This window comes from Empidonax traillii, unplaced genomic scaffold, assembly GCF_003031625.1.
Source record: "Empidonax traillii isolate 1590-97213 ecotype Southwest subspecies unplaced genomic scaffold, ASM303162v1 scaffold1105:size522451, whole genome shotgun sequence".
In the NCBI taxonomy this organism is placed as follows: domain Eukaryota; kingdom Metazoa; phylum Chordata; class Aves; order Passeriformes; family Tyrannidae; genus Empidonax; species Empidonax traillii.
Window position 1 is genome coordinate 479,651 of NW_020956298.1, and position 18,427 is coordinate 498,077.

General features: G+C 47.0%; 2 protein-coding genes across 2 annotated transcripts in view; both read left to right on the top strand.

The window, feature by feature from the left end:
* The window catches only part of CAPN5 (calpain 5), a 57,047-nt gene extending 39,304 nt beyond the window's left edge, over nucleotides 1–17,743 (top strand). Inside the window, exons 4-13 of the mRNA XM_027904955.1 lie at nucleotides 5,596–5,804; nucleotides 6,243–6,435; nucleotides 7,002–7,195; nucleotides 8,082–8,159; nucleotides 8,680–8,875; nucleotides 9,896–10,018; nucleotides 10,711–10,907; nucleotides 11,249–11,370; nucleotides 14,076–14,212; nucleotides 14,539–17,743. Coding sequence (XP_027760756.1) covers nucleotides 5,596–5,804; nucleotides 6,243–6,435; nucleotides 7,002–7,195; nucleotides 8,082–8,159; nucleotides 8,680–8,875; nucleotides 9,896–10,018; nucleotides 10,711–10,907; nucleotides 11,249–11,370; nucleotides 14,076–14,212; nucleotides 14,539–14,721 — 1,632 coding nt within the window. The 3' untranslated portion in view covers nucleotides 14,722–17,743. The remainder of the gene's footprint in view (nucleotides 1–5,595; nucleotides 5,805–6,242; nucleotides 6,436–7,001; nucleotides 7,196–8,081; nucleotides 8,160–8,679; nucleotides 8,876–9,895; nucleotides 10,019–10,710; nucleotides 10,908–11,248; nucleotides 11,371–14,075; nucleotides 14,213–14,538) is intronic.
* Nucleotides 103–809, top strand: OMP (olfactory marker protein). The gene is given in 3 exon segments (XM_027904956.1): nucleotides 103–192; nucleotides 194–244; nucleotides 246–809. Coding segments are annotated over 3 exon segments (705 nt in total).
* Nucleotides 17,744–18,427: the final 684 nt, after the last annotated feature.

An 18,427-nucleotide genomic window follows, 5' to 3' on the forward strand; every position in this document is an offset into this window, starting at 1 on the left:
GGTGACATCCCTGGCTGCACACCTTTGTTTTGGGATAAGGAGCCATGGTTGTCAGGGAGGTTGCCAGGGAGGCTGACATCAGACATCCCTTCCCTATAGATTATGCAGCACAGCAAGCAGCACCATCAGTTAGAATCTGCAAACAAGTCGGAAGGGCACCCAGAGGAAGCACTGGAGGGTGTTTTGCGTCACTGGCCCCGGGTTGCCTAGCACTGCTGAGTCCGTGGAGAGGGGGCACCAGCTCCAGGAGCTTGTCAGATTTTTCCACCTGTATGTCCTGTTTGAGAGCCACACATTGCTGAGAACATAGCAGAGGAGTAGCCAAGGTGATGGCAGCTGAGGCAAGGATGCTTGAGCTGCCCTTCGTCTGCGATGAACAACTCACTCGGCGCATGCGGCTGCGATTCCAGAGCCTGCAACAAAAAAACATGAGGCCCCAGGATGGTGAGAAGCTGCTGCGTCCCAATGAATACATCTACCGAGTGGATTTCATCCGGCAACACAAACTATGCTTTCTGCACTGGAACATCCAGCTGGAGAGACCTGGAAAGGTCACAGTTACTGGCACCTCCCAACACTGGACTCCTGATCTCACTCACCTTATGAACCGGCAGCTGCTGGATCCAATAGGAATCTTCTGGAAGAAGCCAGGGGCCAAGGAGGTGGAGTGCAATGAGGCAGATGCCCAGGAATTTGGGGAACGAATAGCAGAATTAGCCCAGATCCGCAAGGTGATGTACTTCCTCCTCACTTTCACCGATGGTCTCGAACCAGCTCAGCTGAAGGGCTCTGTTGTTTTTAAAGCCTGATACTCTCTTGCTCAGCCTCGCTCCAGCTGTGCTTCAGTCTTAATTTTTCTTTCAGCTCAATTCTTGGTTCAGTTTTCACGTGGGTTTGATTTTTTGTTTGTTTGTTTTTTGGTTTTGTTTTTTTTATGAGGAATGGCATTGCGATAAAGTGGAGAACAGCTCAGTGCTTCTGGAGCGCTTCAGCCCAGAAATGTTCCCCAGATGTGCTGTCCTCTGTCTGAATGATGGGGAGGAGGGGGCTATGAGCTTGCTGCTGCATTGCCTGGAGTATAAGACTGTGTGCTCGTGAATTCATTGGGGATTCACCAGGTCTGACTGGTGCAGGGTCTTGCTGGTTTGGAAATATGAGGCTGCCCTAAGCCCTCAAAATGTGGCAACTGCGTAACCAAAAACCTGGTGGAAAAATAAATATTTGCCATACTAGAAACAGGAGAGGCCCCTGGAGAGAGCCCTACCTTCCAGTTTCCATCCTAACCATTAAAGGGAAGGCTTGTTTGCAATGGATTTCTGCTCTTAGTAAGAATGCTGAGTGCTTGCAGGCTGCAGTGACTCCTGCTGCGACTGTGGCTGCTTGGTGTCTCCGAAGACCAGACCCATGGAGAATCCAGCTTGCTGTGAAGCTGAAATACATTTAGACACAATGTACTCTGCAAATTGCAAACCTACTGGACAAACTGGGAGGTTGGACCGTCCCTTTCCTGACCATCACCACCATTTCTTGCTGGGGGTCACTGCAGGGAGGGATTCTCCAGCATGCCTTGTGTTGCCTGGAGTTTACTGGTCCCAAGATGGGTTGGAGCAGGTGTGTGTGCAGAGTCTCAGGTCTGAGCCAGCAGTGAGACCCCTGCAGCAAAGCCAATTTTCATGTTGTACTGTCCCTAAAGCACCCATGAATATATTTACTCTCAAGTGTCTTATAGAGAGCCATGAGGTCGCAGAGCACTTTGCAAACCACAGAGCAGGAACCTGCTGCTGCTGTCCCTGAAAAGCAGTGTCTCCTACCTTCTACAACACAAGGAACAGTGTGTGGGTGGCCATGTGTGGGAGCAGAGGGTAGTGGTACCTTTATAAGTATTGGGGCAGGAGGGTGTTTTGTGCCTGGCTTGTCCCATGACTGTGAATAAACTACTGACTTTGGACATTTCCTCCATCAAAAAGTGGAGGATACTTCAATGAAGCTTCTTGAGACACACATATAGAAAAGTCCCTTGAAAGAGTTAAATATTATTACAATTGGTCCTTTGCTCAGATTGCACTCAGCTGTGGGTGAGTGCTCCTCAAGGTTTGGCCTGAGATTTTCCCAAGATAAGTAAGGAGAGAGCCGTGATGGGAAGGCCAGGACAAGGGGACTTTGTACCTGTGGCTTGCTGACTTGTGCAGACCAGCCCTAGAAAAGTCCAACCTCTTCTTCAAATCCTCCAGAGATGCAACACCATGCCCTCCCCAGCCCAATAACAGTGTACAAAATGATATGCACAAGTTATGCCAAGCAGAGAGGAGAAGGAAAGCAGAACAAACAGATACTGGCTGGAGAGATGATGGGAGCTTGGAGTCTTGCCCACAACCAAAGCTCAGCAACCACTCAGATCATACAGCCATGCCATGGACATTGCTGGAGAAGTTGATGTCTTTGTTTAGACCCCAGGAAATGCTGGACTCAATGAGTAGAGAGAAAAGTGGGTGCAACCCTGCTTGGCCGTAGCATGGACCCACTGTTGGCTAATCCCACTTCTAGGGTCCTGGCAGACTTTCCCATAGGAGGACCTCTCCTTGTGCATCCCAGAGCAGAGCTCCTGGCTACAAACCACTTTAGACCAAATAACAGGAGCCACTGGCAACATCCGAAGGGATTTTTGCATGCCATTGCTATATTGCTGCGGTAGAGTTCTTGCTGCAGATACCTCGCTGGGTATTGATGTACCACAGTAAATAAAAACCTGGCCAATGAGTTTCCTCTTAAGATTGAGGCTGTATGTGTCTTCTTCATGTTCTTTTTGGAAGGTGCCCTAATCCTGCATGCAATAAAGCAGCACCCACCAAATTTTTGAGCCTCTTTTTATCTCCTATAAAATGTAAAATGAGCATTTACATTCTTCTCTCTTTTTGTGAAAGGCTTCATGGAGTGTTGAACAGTTTTGTGTGGTTTGGGAGGGGTTTGAAGCTGGGCAGAGAGGAGGCAATGATTCATAAGTGGATCCTGCTTTCCTTTAGAGCAGGGGTGGGAGGTGAGGGGGGCAGCATGATCTCTCTCTGCTGCAGGGAAGATGAGCCTCTTTTTACTGGTCACTGAAATTCTCCCTGTAAGTATGAGCATCCCATAAAGGCTTTCAAAAACACTGCCCTGTCCCATCTCCCAGGCAAATTTCATCCCAGTTTGTCCCATGGTTCAGCAAATTGGTTCAGCTGGATGCCTCCCTCCTCATCCCGGGCTGGCAAGTTCCCAGCAAAAGGCTTGGAGGATTTGGCACCTACCGATTCCTCCTTCTAATCAGAACATTTTTTCAGGCCCACAAGTACCTTTTCTCTTAATTAGCCACTATTAAGAAAATTGAGAAAAGCCCTAAATCAGCTTTGGGAAATGAACTTGGTGTTTCTGAGCTCCCAATTTACCCGTCTGTGAGCCCTTGCACTGCAAATTTGTCCCACTAAAGGGTGTTGAAACTCCAGGTTTTGGGAGCCTCTAAGCAAAAAACAGCACAGTTTGCTGAATAAGGAGATGTGGTCTCCTCCACTGCCCCAGTGTCACACAACCAAGTTGAGTCCAGGACTCAGTGCGATCCTGGAATGAGTGGTCCACAGCATGCTTTTGAAGCATGGAGCATCTCTGAGATCATACTGCTCTTGTTTCATCTTGGGTCAGTGCAGAAACATGACCAGTCTTTGCTCCTGCATCCTGCTCTGGATGAAAGCTGACATCTTTTGCTGCCTTCAGTGGTGGAGGGTGTTCTCAGCACTGTCCCCAGGTGAAGGGAGGGAGAAGGATGGTGGGGACCGATATCTCCTGCCACCACCAACAGCAGTAGCAAATCTCAGAACCAGCCAGCTGGAAGCTATTGCTACCGACTCTGGCTGACAAGCTGCCTCTAATCAATGCTGTGATCATTTCTAAGCCCACATTAATAGCAAGTTGAATAGCATGATGGTCCTCTATGACTATTCATTAGGATGAGCTCCAGTCAGGAGGGAATTGATGGGCACTGATGGAGGACTGTCTGATCTTTCCTGGCACTCTCCAAGAAGGACTCTGGGACACTGCACTTAGCACTCCTGGAAAACACCAAACCCTCCAAAAGTGGCTTTTTTTTCATGGCTGTGTCTGCTCTGCTTCTATTGATCCGGACAACTCACAGTGCCAGTGAGCTTGCAGAGTTGATGGCATCATTAATATTTCAATGTAGAAGCAATAAGAGGCCTGGTCTGGGTCGTTGCTGGAAGCTAAGATGTCAGGGTGCCCTTCGGAGAGAATTCACTCAGCAAGATTACTGCTTTGTGACAGCAGGCAGAAAAAAAGGCAGAAGGCTCTGGCAGCTGGATAAGGGCCAAAGCACAGTACAGGTGGTCTCACCATGTCCCTAGACTTCCTGAAAAACCTCTTTCCGTGCAACGTAGCTGTGTGCTCTCCTATCCCATCCCAACACTCCCACCTGTTCCACAGGACAGTGATTATTTGGTGTATTGGAACATAATACATGCTCCCATGAGTACCTTGGGGTTTTTCCTCACTGAGGTCACGATGCCTTGGGAGCAGGTAAGTAAAGAAGCAAAGGTGTGGACAGTCAGTCACATTACTGCAGCTGAATCAGTCAGAACTTGTCAGCTATCAGCTACATTAACTATGAGTGGCCTCACAGCCTGCCCTGGCCATGGAGTAAAATCGCATTGCCTTCACCCTCAACAAGCTTCAGTGGGGTAATTTCTTGCTTTGGGCCTCTGTGTCCTAGTTCTAAGTACAGTGCAGATGCTCCCATATGTAGCATCTGTGCTTCGCTGTGCTCATTTCTGTCCCAGCTGTTGGGCGAATTTTCCATCCAAAGAAAAGCTGGTGGTGCCTGCAGCCATGAATGGACTTTGACACTTCTCATGTGCCTGTCCCACTGGCAGTGACACCAAACCTGTGCACCCTCAGCCCCTCAGCTGCTATAGGGTTTCTTTCAACCCAGGCCTTCTTTTCCTTCTTTCATCAAGTCACTTCCCTATGCTTGCTTGGATAAGCATGGTAGCTCTTGACAGGGAAGAATGGAGACCTTAAGGGGATGGGGATTTTGCTTTTCCCAGTTTTATTTAAAAGATTAGATGCATTCAGAGTGTCTGCTGCCTGTTCATTGGCATCAGGTAGATGAATACAACACTTGATCTTATGCCTGTCAAGTCACACCAGAATCAAGTAGGAGAATCAAAGAAGGTGTGCTCTCATAGTGGTACCCTACTGACACTAAAAGGAACAAAAGTGTGGTCATAAAAGTAATCATCCCTAAGGATGCCTCTGCTCCAATAGCCTGTCTGCAGAAGTGGATGGCAGCAGATGCCCAGGGTAGTGTTACAAGAAAGAGGACGAGGATCTTTAACTCCATCTTCCAAGGGACAATGAAGTCTAAGCTATTCCAGTACATGTTAGTCTAGTCTGCATTGGAGGAACCAGGTCCAAAATCTGGCCCTAGCAGGCTGAAAGCAAATCCATTCCTCTCGTATTCTTCCTTATCTTTAATATTATCTGCATTAGTTCAAGGATGAGAGTATTCCCAGCAAAAAGTGAATAACTTACATGCATGTGCCTCCTCTCTCACAGGTCATCCCAGACTGGAAGGAGCAGGAGTGGAACCCCGAGAAACCTGAGAGCTATGCAGGCATCTTCCACTTCCAATTCTGGCGTTTCGGTCAGTGGCTGGATGTGGTGATTGATGACCGCCTGCCCACGCTCCACAATCAGCTCATCTACTGCCACTCCAACTCCAGGAACGAGTTCTGGTGTGCCTTGGTGGAGAAAGCTTATGCCAAGTAGGTACAGAGCCAGTTGCAGGACAAACTGGGATATGAGCACTCTGTTTTTCTTCTCTATTCATTCATCAGCTGGTTTGCAGCAGTGGAAACAACAGCTTTCCTGGGCAGTAGTAGTACATATCTCAAACAGGCAAAAACTAAGAAAAAAAAACTACCTTCTCTAGCCTAATTTATTCTCAAAGCGAAATATCCTTTAACATTTCTTTAAGCAACACCTGTCCTAGAGATTTCATACTTTTCATTCTTTTACTTTGGTCCTATGACAGCAGGAGTGCTGCAAGGAACACAGGTCCTATTTTTTCACCCTGCTGGCTGTCCTCACCCACTTAAAGCTTTATTACAAATCTCCATTCCCCAGGCTTCCCCAAGAATTGTCCTAGTCCCCTTGAAATGTCAAGCCAAAGTTGTTGTGCCATCCTTCTCACCCTCTTTCAGGTTGTCAGGTTGTTATGAGGCCCTGGATGGAGGCAACACAGCTGATGCCCTGGTAGATTTTACTGGTGGTGTCTCTGAACCTATTGACCTGACTGAAGGGGACTACATCACTGATGAAGCCAAGCGAAACCTCCTCTTTGAGCGCGTGTTGAAGGTGCACAACCGGGGAGGCCTCATCAGCTGCTCCATTAAAGTAAGCAAGGTTGCCAGCATGGTCACGGTCCTATGGGAACAGGTATTTTAGGATGCAGTTGTCTTACATGATTGTAAACTTCTAAATTGGATGAGATAAATTTTGGCCAAGGGTTCTGACTTCTTGTGGACAGCAAAAGCAGTAAATCCTGGATGCCAGCCCTCTTCATTCCTCACTTCTATGTCGAAGAGCCCAGATTCATCCCACTACCTTTTAAATGGTAGGAGGGGATTCACTCCAGAGAAAGGTGTTTTGGTGTCTACTTGCAGAAATCTCTAGAAGTGTTGGGTGCCAGACCTCCCAGTATAAGCAGTAGAATGAGCTTTATTTGTTGTCATTATGGGAGCTCAGAGTCCTTATGGAACAGATGAAGAACAGAAGGGATCAAGCACATAAAATGTCATCTGAGACCTCTGCCAACTGGCTCTCTCTCTCTCCCTGACCGCTGATGCTCTTCTTTTTGGCTTAAAGAAACCTGTTGGGAAATCTGAGCCTCTTTCTTTCCTAGTCCCTGCAAAGGCAGTCATATCCCTCTGATCTGAGCATTGTCTGTGTCCCCTGCCCAGGCCACGTCAGCAGCTGACATGGAGGCTCGCCTGGCCTGCGGCCTGGTGAAGGGCCACGCGTACGCGGTGACAGACGTGCGGAAGGTCCGCCTGGGCCACGGCCTTCTGTCCTTCTTCAAGTCAGAGAAGCTGGACATGATCCGCATGCGCAACCCGTGGGGCGAGCGGGAATGGAACGGCCCTTGGAGTGACACGTGAGTTGGGATGGACAGCTTGTTTTGGTGGGAAAAGTTGGGTTGGAGCAAGCCTTGAGACTTGGGACAATCTGACTACATCTGCACCCGTAAGTTAACATTGTGTGGGCAGCTCTGGGATGCTGCTTCAACCCATGACCTAAATACTGCTATTTCATTTGGGGCAGGTGTCTGAGCTCGGCAGACCTTCCCATTAAGGCTCTGGTAGACGCTGTGGTGAAGTTGCCAGCATGTTTAGGTTAGGTATTAGGAAGAAATTATTTACTGTGAGGTGATGAGGCACTGGTACAGGTTGCTGAGAGAAGCTGTGGATTTCCCAATCATGGAAACATTCAAGGTGAAGTTGGATGGAGCTTTAAGCAACCTGGTCTAGTGGGAGGTGTCCCCACACAAGGCAGAGGGCTTGGAATGAGGTGATATTTAAGGTCCTTTCCAAGCAAAACCATTCTGTGATTCTATGATTCTATGTTCACACTAATGAAGCTTGTTTATAGCTCACTTTTCCACTCCTGGTCTTGTTCCAGCAAAATTAACACCCAACAGAATCAATCTCTGCCACCACTGACTGCTGTGATGTCTGTGGATGAGATGAGATGATGAACCACGGGCTGGTGTAACCAGAACCTTTGGCCAGAGTCAATTTTGTTATCTTCACTGATAGGAATTTGATTGTACTGGCCAAATAAAATCTTGCCAGGCTGGATTCAGCTCTGCTGGTCAGGAAGGAAGTTGAAGTTTCAAGCCATGCTGGACTTCTCCCATGTTTGGAAGATGATCTGATCAAAACAGCATGGGGACTGAGCTGGAGCTTTATACAGTCCTTGTGCCTCTTGAATTCTTGTATGTCCCCTTGCCTCTGAGTAATGATCCTGTTCTGTTCCCACAGCTCTGAGGAGTGGCAGAAAGTCAGTAAAAGTGAGAGAGAGAAGATGGGGATGACAGTGGAAGATGATGGAGAGTTCTGGTGAGTCCCTCCTATCACCATGGGCCATGCCCACAGCATCCTCTCACCCCATGGAGCATGTGTGTCATTTCCATGTATACAGCAATCCAAAGAAAACAGCCTTCCAAGCCCTCTCTTTGAGTCCATGAGGGGTTATCTTTGGATGACCACAACCCTAGGATAGCAAGTTGCTCCGTATCATACTGGGACCAAACCATTTCACCAGGATACTGAGAACTTGATATAAGTGGGCTGAATTTAACAGCCTCACTTGGTACGTTTCAGTACATGAGCCCTTGTGTGGAGAAAGGGGCACTATGCCGCTTTTCCTACTCCAAAACACGTAGCTCCGTTGTTTAAAATGAAGAAGTACTTAGTGCATATATAGATAAAGGTATGTCCATCTTTTTGGGGGATATTTGATGAATAACTTTTGGTATGCATCAGCCATCAGAGACAACCCGCACTCTCTAACAGCTGATCAGTGTACTTTTCCAGGGAATGAAGCAGCATAACCCAGCTCTGCCCTTTCCTGACTTAGGATGACCTTCGAAGATTTCTGCAAATACTTCACAGACATCATCAAGTGCCGTCTGATCAATACATCCTACCTGAGCATCCACAAGACCTGGGAAGAGGCAGTGCTACATGGAGCATGGACCAGAAGCAATGACCCCTTGAAAAACCGCTCTGGAGGTTGTATCAACCACAAGGACACCTTTTTACAGAACCCCCAGGTGAATATGGAGCAGAAGGCCTTCTGGAGCCTCCGCGTGTGCTTCCAAATGTGTAAATCTCCTACAGGGACCTAGAAGACCAAAATGGCTACCAGACCTCTAATAGATTAATTGTGTTTATTACCATTCTCTGGCTAAGCCTCCTGGCACAGCATGACCACCATCCAGGCCAACTCTATTAACCTTATCCCTTTTATCAGGGAGACTGCATCCAAGTGCCTGGTGCAGACCATCTTGGCACAAGCAAATAGCAGACTGTGCCACAGGGTCGCAGTGTTGGCTAGTTCCAGTCAAACAGAGCCAGGACTCATTTCCAACAATTTGGAAAATTTCTTCACCGGAAGGATGAAGACATTAGAAGAGGCTGCCCAGAGCAGTGGTGAAATCACCATTTCTGGAAGTGTTCAAAAGGCATGTAGATGTGACACTTGGGGAGATGGTTTAGCAGTGAATTTGGCAGTGCTGGGTTAAGGGCTGAACTCAATGATCTTAGAGGTCTTTTTCAACCTAAATGATTCTACGATTGCCTTGTCCTGCTCTGAACTGGGATTCTCAGAATTATGAGTCAGGTCCTTGTGAGCCCTTCATCTAACAAGCAGATGAAGGATGGTCTGGCCCATTGCAAGAGTTATCATCAAAGACATGGGAGAGTTGTTTCCAGCTTCCAGCTCTATATGAGCCTTCATCTTAGGTCTCTGTGAACATCAGTTCCTCCTTCCATGCCTTATACCTGTGGCAGACTGCAAGTGGTAAAAGTCTCTGGTATGAGACTGCATCTAGGCTCTTTGGATTCTGCCAAGCAATTCAAAGACTGGATTCACAGTCTTTCTCTAAGATGAGCCAAAAAGGTCTCTGGCTTGGCAAGATGATGACAGTTCGCAAGAGTAGGGGTTGTGGGTTCTCAGTGCAGATACTGTCCCTGCAGGGAGGCGGGTGAGGCAAAGCTGAGGTTAAATATACTGTGTGTGCACCCCTAACCATGCCCAGTGGTCCTGTCTTAGTAACTCCCTTTGCTTCTAGTATGTGTTCGATGTGAAGAAGGCAGAAGATGAAGTGCTGATCTCTATCCAGCAGAAGCCAAAAAGGACCAGTCGCAAAGAAGGCAAAGGAGAGAACTTGGCCATAGGCTTTGATATCCATAAGGTAGACTGGGGTTTCCTGCGTGTTGGCCTGAATGCCACCATAAATTTGTTAGTGGTGGAGTAGTACATCAGTCCTGCATGACCATATTATTAATTTAAGCATTATCTGGGTGCTTCTGGAGTGCCTTCAGCACAGCCTGCCTCGCTCTAGAGATGAAGATGGATTTCAGAGGTGTACAGTGACAGCGTGGATAACAGGTGGCCCAGAGAAGCTATGAATGTTCCATCCCTGGAAATGTTCAAGGCCAGGGTGAATGGGGCTTTGAGTAACCTGGTCTAGTGGAAGGTGTCCCTGCCCATGGCAGGGAGGTTTGGACTAGGTGATCTTTAAGGTCCCTTCCCTTCCAACCCAAACCGTTTGATTCTGTGTCATTCTCCTTGCTAAAAGCAGTGATTAGTCTGTTCTCTCCAAATGTTGAAATCTGTTAGATAATTCTGTTAGGCTGTATGTTGCTTGCCTGGCCCCCATTGTTAAACTGGGATAAAAGAGTCCCTGAGCCAACAGAATTGGGAAAGCCCCGTCTACACTTGTATTCTGTCCAGCACAGTTGGGACCATTTTGCTGGTTCTCTTAGCTCCAGGTCTCCCAGCACTGTGGGCTCAGTCCTTGCAGTCTGGTCCCCCATGGTGGATACCAGTACACTGTCAGACAGTGACATTTCTGCTGACCATCCTGCTGTGGTCTCTGCCCAGGTGGAGTTGAATAGGAACTACCGGATGCACACCCTGCAGCAGAAGGTGGCCAGCTCCATCTACATCAACTCCCGCAGCGTCTTCCTGAGGACAGACCTGAAGGAAGGCCGCTACGTCATCATCCCCACCACCTTTGACCCTGGTCATGAAGGCGAGTTCCTTCTCAGGATTTTCACAGATGTGCCTTCAGATTGCCGGTAAGGAGCACGAGCCCTGATGGGGAGGAACTGGCTATTTGGAGACAGCCCTTTGTGTTTGACTAATGGTTTTCCTGAGCAGTCATAGCCTTATGGGGAGCTGGCATTTGGCTTCCTTTCAAGTGTGGTCAAGAGACAGGGCGTCTTTACAGGTCTCACCACAAAACATGCAGAGAAGCTCACACTCTGTTTCTAAGCATCCCAAACCCGGGTTGAGGAGATTGGACTGGGTGAGGAACAGAGTCTGACAGTTGACAGTGCATAATCCTTCCGTTGTACCAGAGCAAACTCTCTGGGTTAAGGCTGGGCACCTCTCAAAGGCCACATATTTTTCCTTGCAGAGAGCTGACACTGGATGAGCCACCTCACACCTGCTGGAGTGGGATGTGTGGTTACCCGCAAGTGGTATCCCAGATCCATGTCCTTGCTGCAGCTGGGCTCAAGAATCAGGACTCCCAAGGAGGTATTGGTCTCTCCCTGCCTGTTGTCTAACCCTGGAGGAACTAGGAGGTAGTTTCTTCAGCGGAGAAAGGGCGAGGTGATTTTATGAAGTGGGACATTGCTGGGATTTATGTCCTCAGATATTTTTTTCAGTGAATAAGCCTGTTTGAGACACCACAGGAAGAGAAAGTCCACAGAGAATCAAACTCACTTCTTGCAGTGGACATGATCTGCGAGGTGTTATATTTAGGCTGTTGTCTGATATCCTCCTAAAAGTTCCCTGAAGCTCTTAACAGTGGTCCTCTAACAACACAAGCTTTTCTCCTGAGTATGAGCAGCTGTAAAAGTCAGGAATTCTATTTAAGAGCTTTTTAGTAGGAAGGACAGATAAACGATGGAACAAGCTGATGCACAGAGTTCATCACTGGAGGCTGGATAAATGTCTGTCAGTAGAGGGCTGTGTATCACTAGAACCCTGAGAGTAACAAGCAGAATCTTTTCTAAGCCAGGACTAGCTGAGTGTGTGTATTTATCCCATGCCACAAAGGGAGTCCTTTTACCCTGTCTGGTATTTGGGGAGGGAATTTTACCCTAGGCAGGTTGTTTTTTCTTGGGTGATTCACAATAGCTCAGTGTATCTGTAGCAATGCAGGGAAGTCTGTAGCCAAAGGTCTCTGAATGTTCACAGAAACAAGGAGGTCTGTCCACATTTTTTTCCACAAGAGGCCCTTGGGAATTTCTTTCTTCCAGCTGTTTTCCAGCTGTTCAGCTCCCACCACCAACAGCGTGTTTTGTGCTTCCCAGTGCAACGGCATCTCTTGTACATCCCAGTCCAGGCCTTCTCACATTGGAAACAGTGATTTACGGATAGGAATTTGGCTCTGGCTGGTGCAATATGAGGATTTAATGGGACATCCCAAAAGACAAGGATGGTTTACAAAAACAGCTGTAAAATTCAGCAGCTGTGTCTCACCAAGGGAGCCAGGTCCTTGCAAACAGAAAGTTAGCAAGGAGGTAGTCTGGCAGTCAAAGATGTGGTTCTTAAATCTCTGGCCCTCAGAAGGGGCTGTTTTTTTCCTCTTCATTTCCACATTTCCCTGGGACATGAAAACTCATCCAACTGGTGTATGTTTCCATCATAGCCACTAAAGCTCATGGTAAGAAAATGCATTCTGGCAATTAAATTTCCGTAGCAATAGTTGATTGTCTAATGAAATTCCCAAAACGAGCACCTGTTTCATAAGAGGAAAGTATTCACTAATGAAGGACTCTTTCCTTCTCCTGGAAGCTCAGGTGCCATCTAGCTGTGGGCTGTAGTCCATGAACTTGGTAACTTTATTCTCCGTCTGGTATTTCCTTGTGGGAGCCTATTTCTCTTCTCCCTGGTTTTATTTCTACCTGCTTTCAGGACAGCAAATCCTGAAAGGATGGTGTCTTCCATAGAAGACTTATTACCATGGTCAGGAGGATTTAGAATGATGAAGGAGTGTTTATGTAGAATATAAGGCCAAAGAAGAGGCGGCCATTTCATAGAATCATAGAATAGTTTAGCTTGGAAAAGCCCTTTAAGGTCATCAAGTACGACCCTTAACCCAGCACTGCCAAGCCCACCACTAAACCATGTACCCAAGTGCCCCATCTTTTAAATCCCTCCAGGGATGGTGACTCCACTGCTGCCTTGGGCAGCCTCTTCCAGTGCTTGACAACCTTTTTGGGGAATAAACTTTTCCTAATATCCAGTCTAAACCTCCCCTGGCACAACCTGAGGCCATTTCTTCTTGTCCTGCCCCTTATTACCTGGGAAAAGAGACCAACCCACCTGGCTACAGCCTCCTGTCAGGTAGTTTTAGAGAGCAATAAGGTCTCCCCTGAGCCTCCTTTTCTCCGAGCTGAACACCCGCAGCTCCCTCAGCTGCTCCTCATCAGACTTGTGCTCCAGGCCCTTCACCAGCTTCATAGCACTCCATCACTGCCTGCTGCCCAGGGACAATGTCACCTAATAGACATACACCTAAGCCCAACAGCTGAGCTTCATGGATGTCATCTGGGCTGTGATGAGTTCTCTGGCAGATAATCCGTGTCCTCTGATGTGATATAGAGGCAAAGTGCCTCATGACACCCCTGGAAAAGGACTCTAAGGAATTACAGAAGCTAAAGTCTCTAAAGGGGGAATCTACAGCTATATAGAATAATGAAAGTAGCTTAAAAGTAGGTTATCATTAAAAGACAGCAGTCTCAGCAGAAAGGAATTTCTTGGGAGACAGGATCTTCTAAAACAGAACTGATAAAAGAACATAAAGCTAACAAACTAGACAAAACTGTCCTCATGGTTGTACAAAGGGCAGGACACTGTTCCAAAAGACGTGATGGTGTGCCAAAAGTGAGAGTTCAAGAAAAAGACAGCGTGAAAAAGCGTAAAAAAGACAACAAATGACCCAAAGGGACCACTGACTCAAAACAGGAAGCGTATCAAGGGGAGGAACAATTCTGGGAAAGGGGTGGAACAGGATTAGGTAATACTTGAATTGTTAATTAGGTAACTAAATGAAGGCATGAGGTTATTGTAACTCATGCATGCACACCTTTTGGAGAATCTAATCTCATGTGCATACAATATCATTAATAAAAGAACGCTGTCTGCTAAAACTCACAAATTGAATCTTAGGGGTTTCTTTTAAGAGCTGATTTGAGGCTTCATAACAAAAAAATTCCCTTTTCTCTCCCCAGGAGCCGATCCTTATGTGATCATAAAGTGTGAAGGACAGAAAGTTCGCTCTCCAGTGAAGAAGAACACAGTATCACCAGAATTTGATGTGAAAGGGCTCTTCTACCGCAAGAAGCCAGGACAACCCATCATTGTTCAGGTACCTGGGAGGCGAGCAGTGAGTTGAGGGATGGAGACCCTCTCTCATTTGGACCACCCCAGCCCTCTCCTCACAGTGTTCACAGCAGATCTGTTTCCCAAGGCTGAGCATAATTAATTAGTGCAGCTCAACCTCCCATCACTGTGGTGACATCTGTTAAAAGCATATCCTTCGTACCTCTCACTTACAGAGTGACACCCCCACACCTCATCACCTCCCTGGCTCTGGCTCAGAGCAAATCCCCAGTAACCCCTTCTTCTCTCCAGGGCATGAAAGTTGGCTGCATTCCTGAAGGAGCTGCCCTTATCCCTGTTTTATTTCCACAGATCTGGAACCACAACTTAATAAGTGACGAGTTCTTGGGCCAAGTGGTACTGACGGGGGATCCCAGTGACCGGCAGTCAGTGCACACGCTGCACCTCCAGGACAAGGGGAACAGGAGGTCAAATGATCTCCCTGGAACCATTGCTGTGATGCTGCTCAGCAGTAACGTCCTCACTAACGTCTGAGTACTCAAGGATGACTCTTCTGGTGCCACATATGTGAATATAAACGTGCACACATACATACATATATAGAGAGAGACACACACAGAGCCTACCTACCATCCGCAAAGTGTATATGAACCATGCATGCATTCCACTCAAAAGAGCCAATCTTGTGTTTTCAATGTTCAAAAATGGTGCCTTTTTTTTGGGGAACCACAATGATCCTTCTGCTGGCATCCTCTGCAGCCCCCCCTCGTTGCCATGTGCCCTGTGGAATCGCCGTGAGCACACTGTGTGTCCTGACAGCCAGAGCACGATGCCCTGATGCTGTTTGTTTACACAGGCTGGCACACCCACGTGCCACCATGCACACGTGTGGCCACCGCGGTCCCACCAGCTGCTTCAGTGCATCCTCGATGTGTCTGCTGGTGTTAAGAGTAGTGTGCATGGAGTTGTCTCCCTTGAAATTGCCATTTAATCGCTTATCTGTGGAGGCACCACAGCAAAGGAGAAGTGGAAAAACAGACTGGGGCCTTCTGTGTGTTTTTTGGGGATGGGTTTGCATGCTGCGACTGGAAGGAAAATGCGCCAAGGCAGCCCAAATCCCAGATTCACCGGGGCAACAAGACCAAAGGCTCTGTCATTTTAGGGACAAGCTGAGTCCACCCAAGTCTTTTTCAATCCCACGCAACTCTGAAGTATACGAAGATGTCAACAACTATGTGGGAAAACTGTTCTCTGGGGTCAGGCTTTTGAACTGGTCTGGACTCGGCTCCTGCGTGTGCCTCTTGAACTGCCGTGGTGCCTGCTGTCTCCATGTCTTCATGCCATCCCCATCCCAAGAGCTCATCTCAGGAGCTGAGATGGCTTGTCTGCTGGAGCCATTCAGTGTTCAAGTAAGAGGAGATTGATTCCTCTGAAGGCAAAAATGTCAGGTCCAAGGGATGGGGAGCTTTGCTCCATGGACTCCATCTTTACTGCTGCATACAGTGCATCATTTCTCAGTGCCTCGCTTTCCCAAATTCTTTTACAAAATAGTGGGATTTTAGCTTGTGCTAGAGGAGCACTACTCCCAGTGCAGCCTGAAAATGCTGGGAATATTTACTTCATACCAGTGTCCATCTCTCACCTTTAATTTCCAGTCTCCTGGCTTGGAGGAGGAGTTGCACAGTGCTAGAGCCAGTCTCATGAGCACAACCCAAAGGCATCCTTGGGGACATGTCTTGGGGCCACGGTCTTCTCCTGATTTCCATGAAAACTGGGTTAATCTGTCTTATTCCACTGGGTGGCAGAATCCGGCTTCTTATAAACCATCCCAGATAAGCCAAACAACAACCCGTTGTCTGCCCTTTGAGCAGCTGATCAGGGCGGGTTTCAAACCATTTTTTTCTCCTGTTGTTTGGGGGTTTTTATTCATGTGCCTTTAAAATGGTGCAAGTTAAGGGATTTTTCTGTCAGATTTTCTAACAAGCAAACCTTTTTCAATCACCTGCTGCATGCAAGTGGAAATTAATATATATGATAAAATCTTCTAATCTTGGCAAACTTTGGCCTGGGCAGAGTTCTTTTCCTGCAAGAATAAGTGAACAGGAAAGCCTTCTTTTGCCATAGCAAGTAGGGTTTCTGCTTGTCCTAGTAAACACCTATGTTTGTGCTGCAAGGCTGTTTTGTTTTTTTTTTTAAGTCCCTAAAGATCTTTAAGTCTATAACATAGTAAAGTGTTCCCAAATTCACATCACTTGCCAGCTCAGTTCTTGGTTTATCCAGAAGCAGATAGTACAACTGCATCAATATTTGCAGGCTGTTTTTCTCCTTTCCTCATCTTCAGAGTTTACCTTCTGCAGTTATTGACAAAACTGCTCCAGGTTTGCACTGAGAACCCTCCAACTCCAAGTGCCATCGTAGGGACCAAGTTTATTTCAGCATCTTGCAGAATTAACTTAAATGCTTCTAGGTAGGTCAAGTGACATTTTGAACCCAAGGTCAAAGCAAATCCTTGAATTTGGGCAGACTGATTCAAAGATATTTTGGTTTTATTCTGGTTTTGTTTATGGGACTCATCACTGAAAATAAATGGAAGCAGCATTGTAGGGCTAGAAGGTATCATTTGGGTCTCTAGGCTTATGTTCAGAGTGACATAAGAGATGGGCTGTGATCCCCAAAGATACCCACCTGACAAGGAGATGAGCTGTTTGGCATCACAGGAACGTGAGAGGAGCTTTGCACCATCATCAGTAGATGGAGGCATCCAGCCTGCCGGCATTAGCCTTGTTTTCTCAGGAAATCAGGCTATGGATAGCTTCAGCAAAGGAGAGATATTTGGTCAGGAGTGCCCTGCCATGTGCCAAATCTCACCATGATGCCCAAGAAGCAATGCTGAAGCTTAGCAAGGAGTAATGGTGCCCTGGTACCCATGGGCAGACTCCTTCCTTCCTAGAAAGAATCAAGCCATGATGAGAGGAAAGGCAGCTTTTAAACAGTCCTAAAAAAAAAATAAAATCATCACACTATATCAGGACCAAAATGTCTTAATACCAGTAATATTTGTCCTTTTTTTTCCCAAAGCTTTGGAAAAGTTGGAGCAGAAGCCTTTTTCCCCTACATTTCCAATGGAATAACAAAAATTACCTTTGTTACTCTTTTTTTTTTTGCCTTGTTTGTAGAGCAGATATTGAAATACTGTTCCTACTGTTGATGCCTTTTCTTTTTGAATGAAGTAGACAGCAATATTCAGGATTTTTTTGTTTGAGAGGAGTGTGGGTCTGATAAACACTTTCCAGTCCCTCCCAGGTGGTGTAGGACATGTCTCTGATTTATTTTTTTTTTTAATCATTTCAATGGTTGCAAGCAGCCTGCCATTATACTCCATGAAATCCATTTCTTTTTGACATCTCCATGTTAGAACAGGCTGTGACTTATCTTCATCTCCAAAGGCACTGATGTGTCACGCTGCACAAGAACAGAGAGTGGTCCAAACAGAAAGCCAACATTGTACAGCTGTAAACCTCCTATAAATAAATAAATTGTGTATATTTTATTCAGACTTCCTGCCTTTAAACTGCTGTGTTCTTCCAGAATGCTTTTGATGGGCACAAGGTGGCCCTGAAGAGCCTTTTGTATTTGCTTTATTCACTTAACTCCATTCAAATTATTTTCTCTGTGGACTTTGAGACTGAGGCAAGATGAGCTGCGTGAGGTTTTCACACAAGGTTGCACTCATGTTCACTGAGAAAATCCATGGAGAGAATGGGTAACCTGCTCTGACTGTAAACCTTGGCATCTCTGCCCTGGAGTCACCACAGTGCAAGGAACTTGGGTTTTTTGAGCCTCACCTGATGTGGAAAAAAGCTCTGCGGATTGCTTAAAAAAATAAAAGGAGAGGTGGGTTTATGGACAAAGCAGAAAGAGAAAGTGGGGTTTGGATGGCTTTAGCTCAGAGAACAAACCTGCATCTTGCACATGGGGAGCATTTGAAAAGTGTGGCCCTGCCCGTGGGAGTCTCTAGTCTTGCTGCTGTAACACACAGACCCAAAGTGGGCTCTTGCTTCCATCTCAGCTTCCAGCTCTCAGCTCCACCAGCTGCCTGTGCTCAGGGTCTCTGCAGTGTGGAGGAGCTGAGCACTTCTGGAGCCTGGAGCAGACATGAAAAAAGCTCTTTTACTGTGGGGTGGGGGCACCTTTCCAAATTCTCCAGCTCCTGCGATCATCCTCTGGGACAAAGGATGCC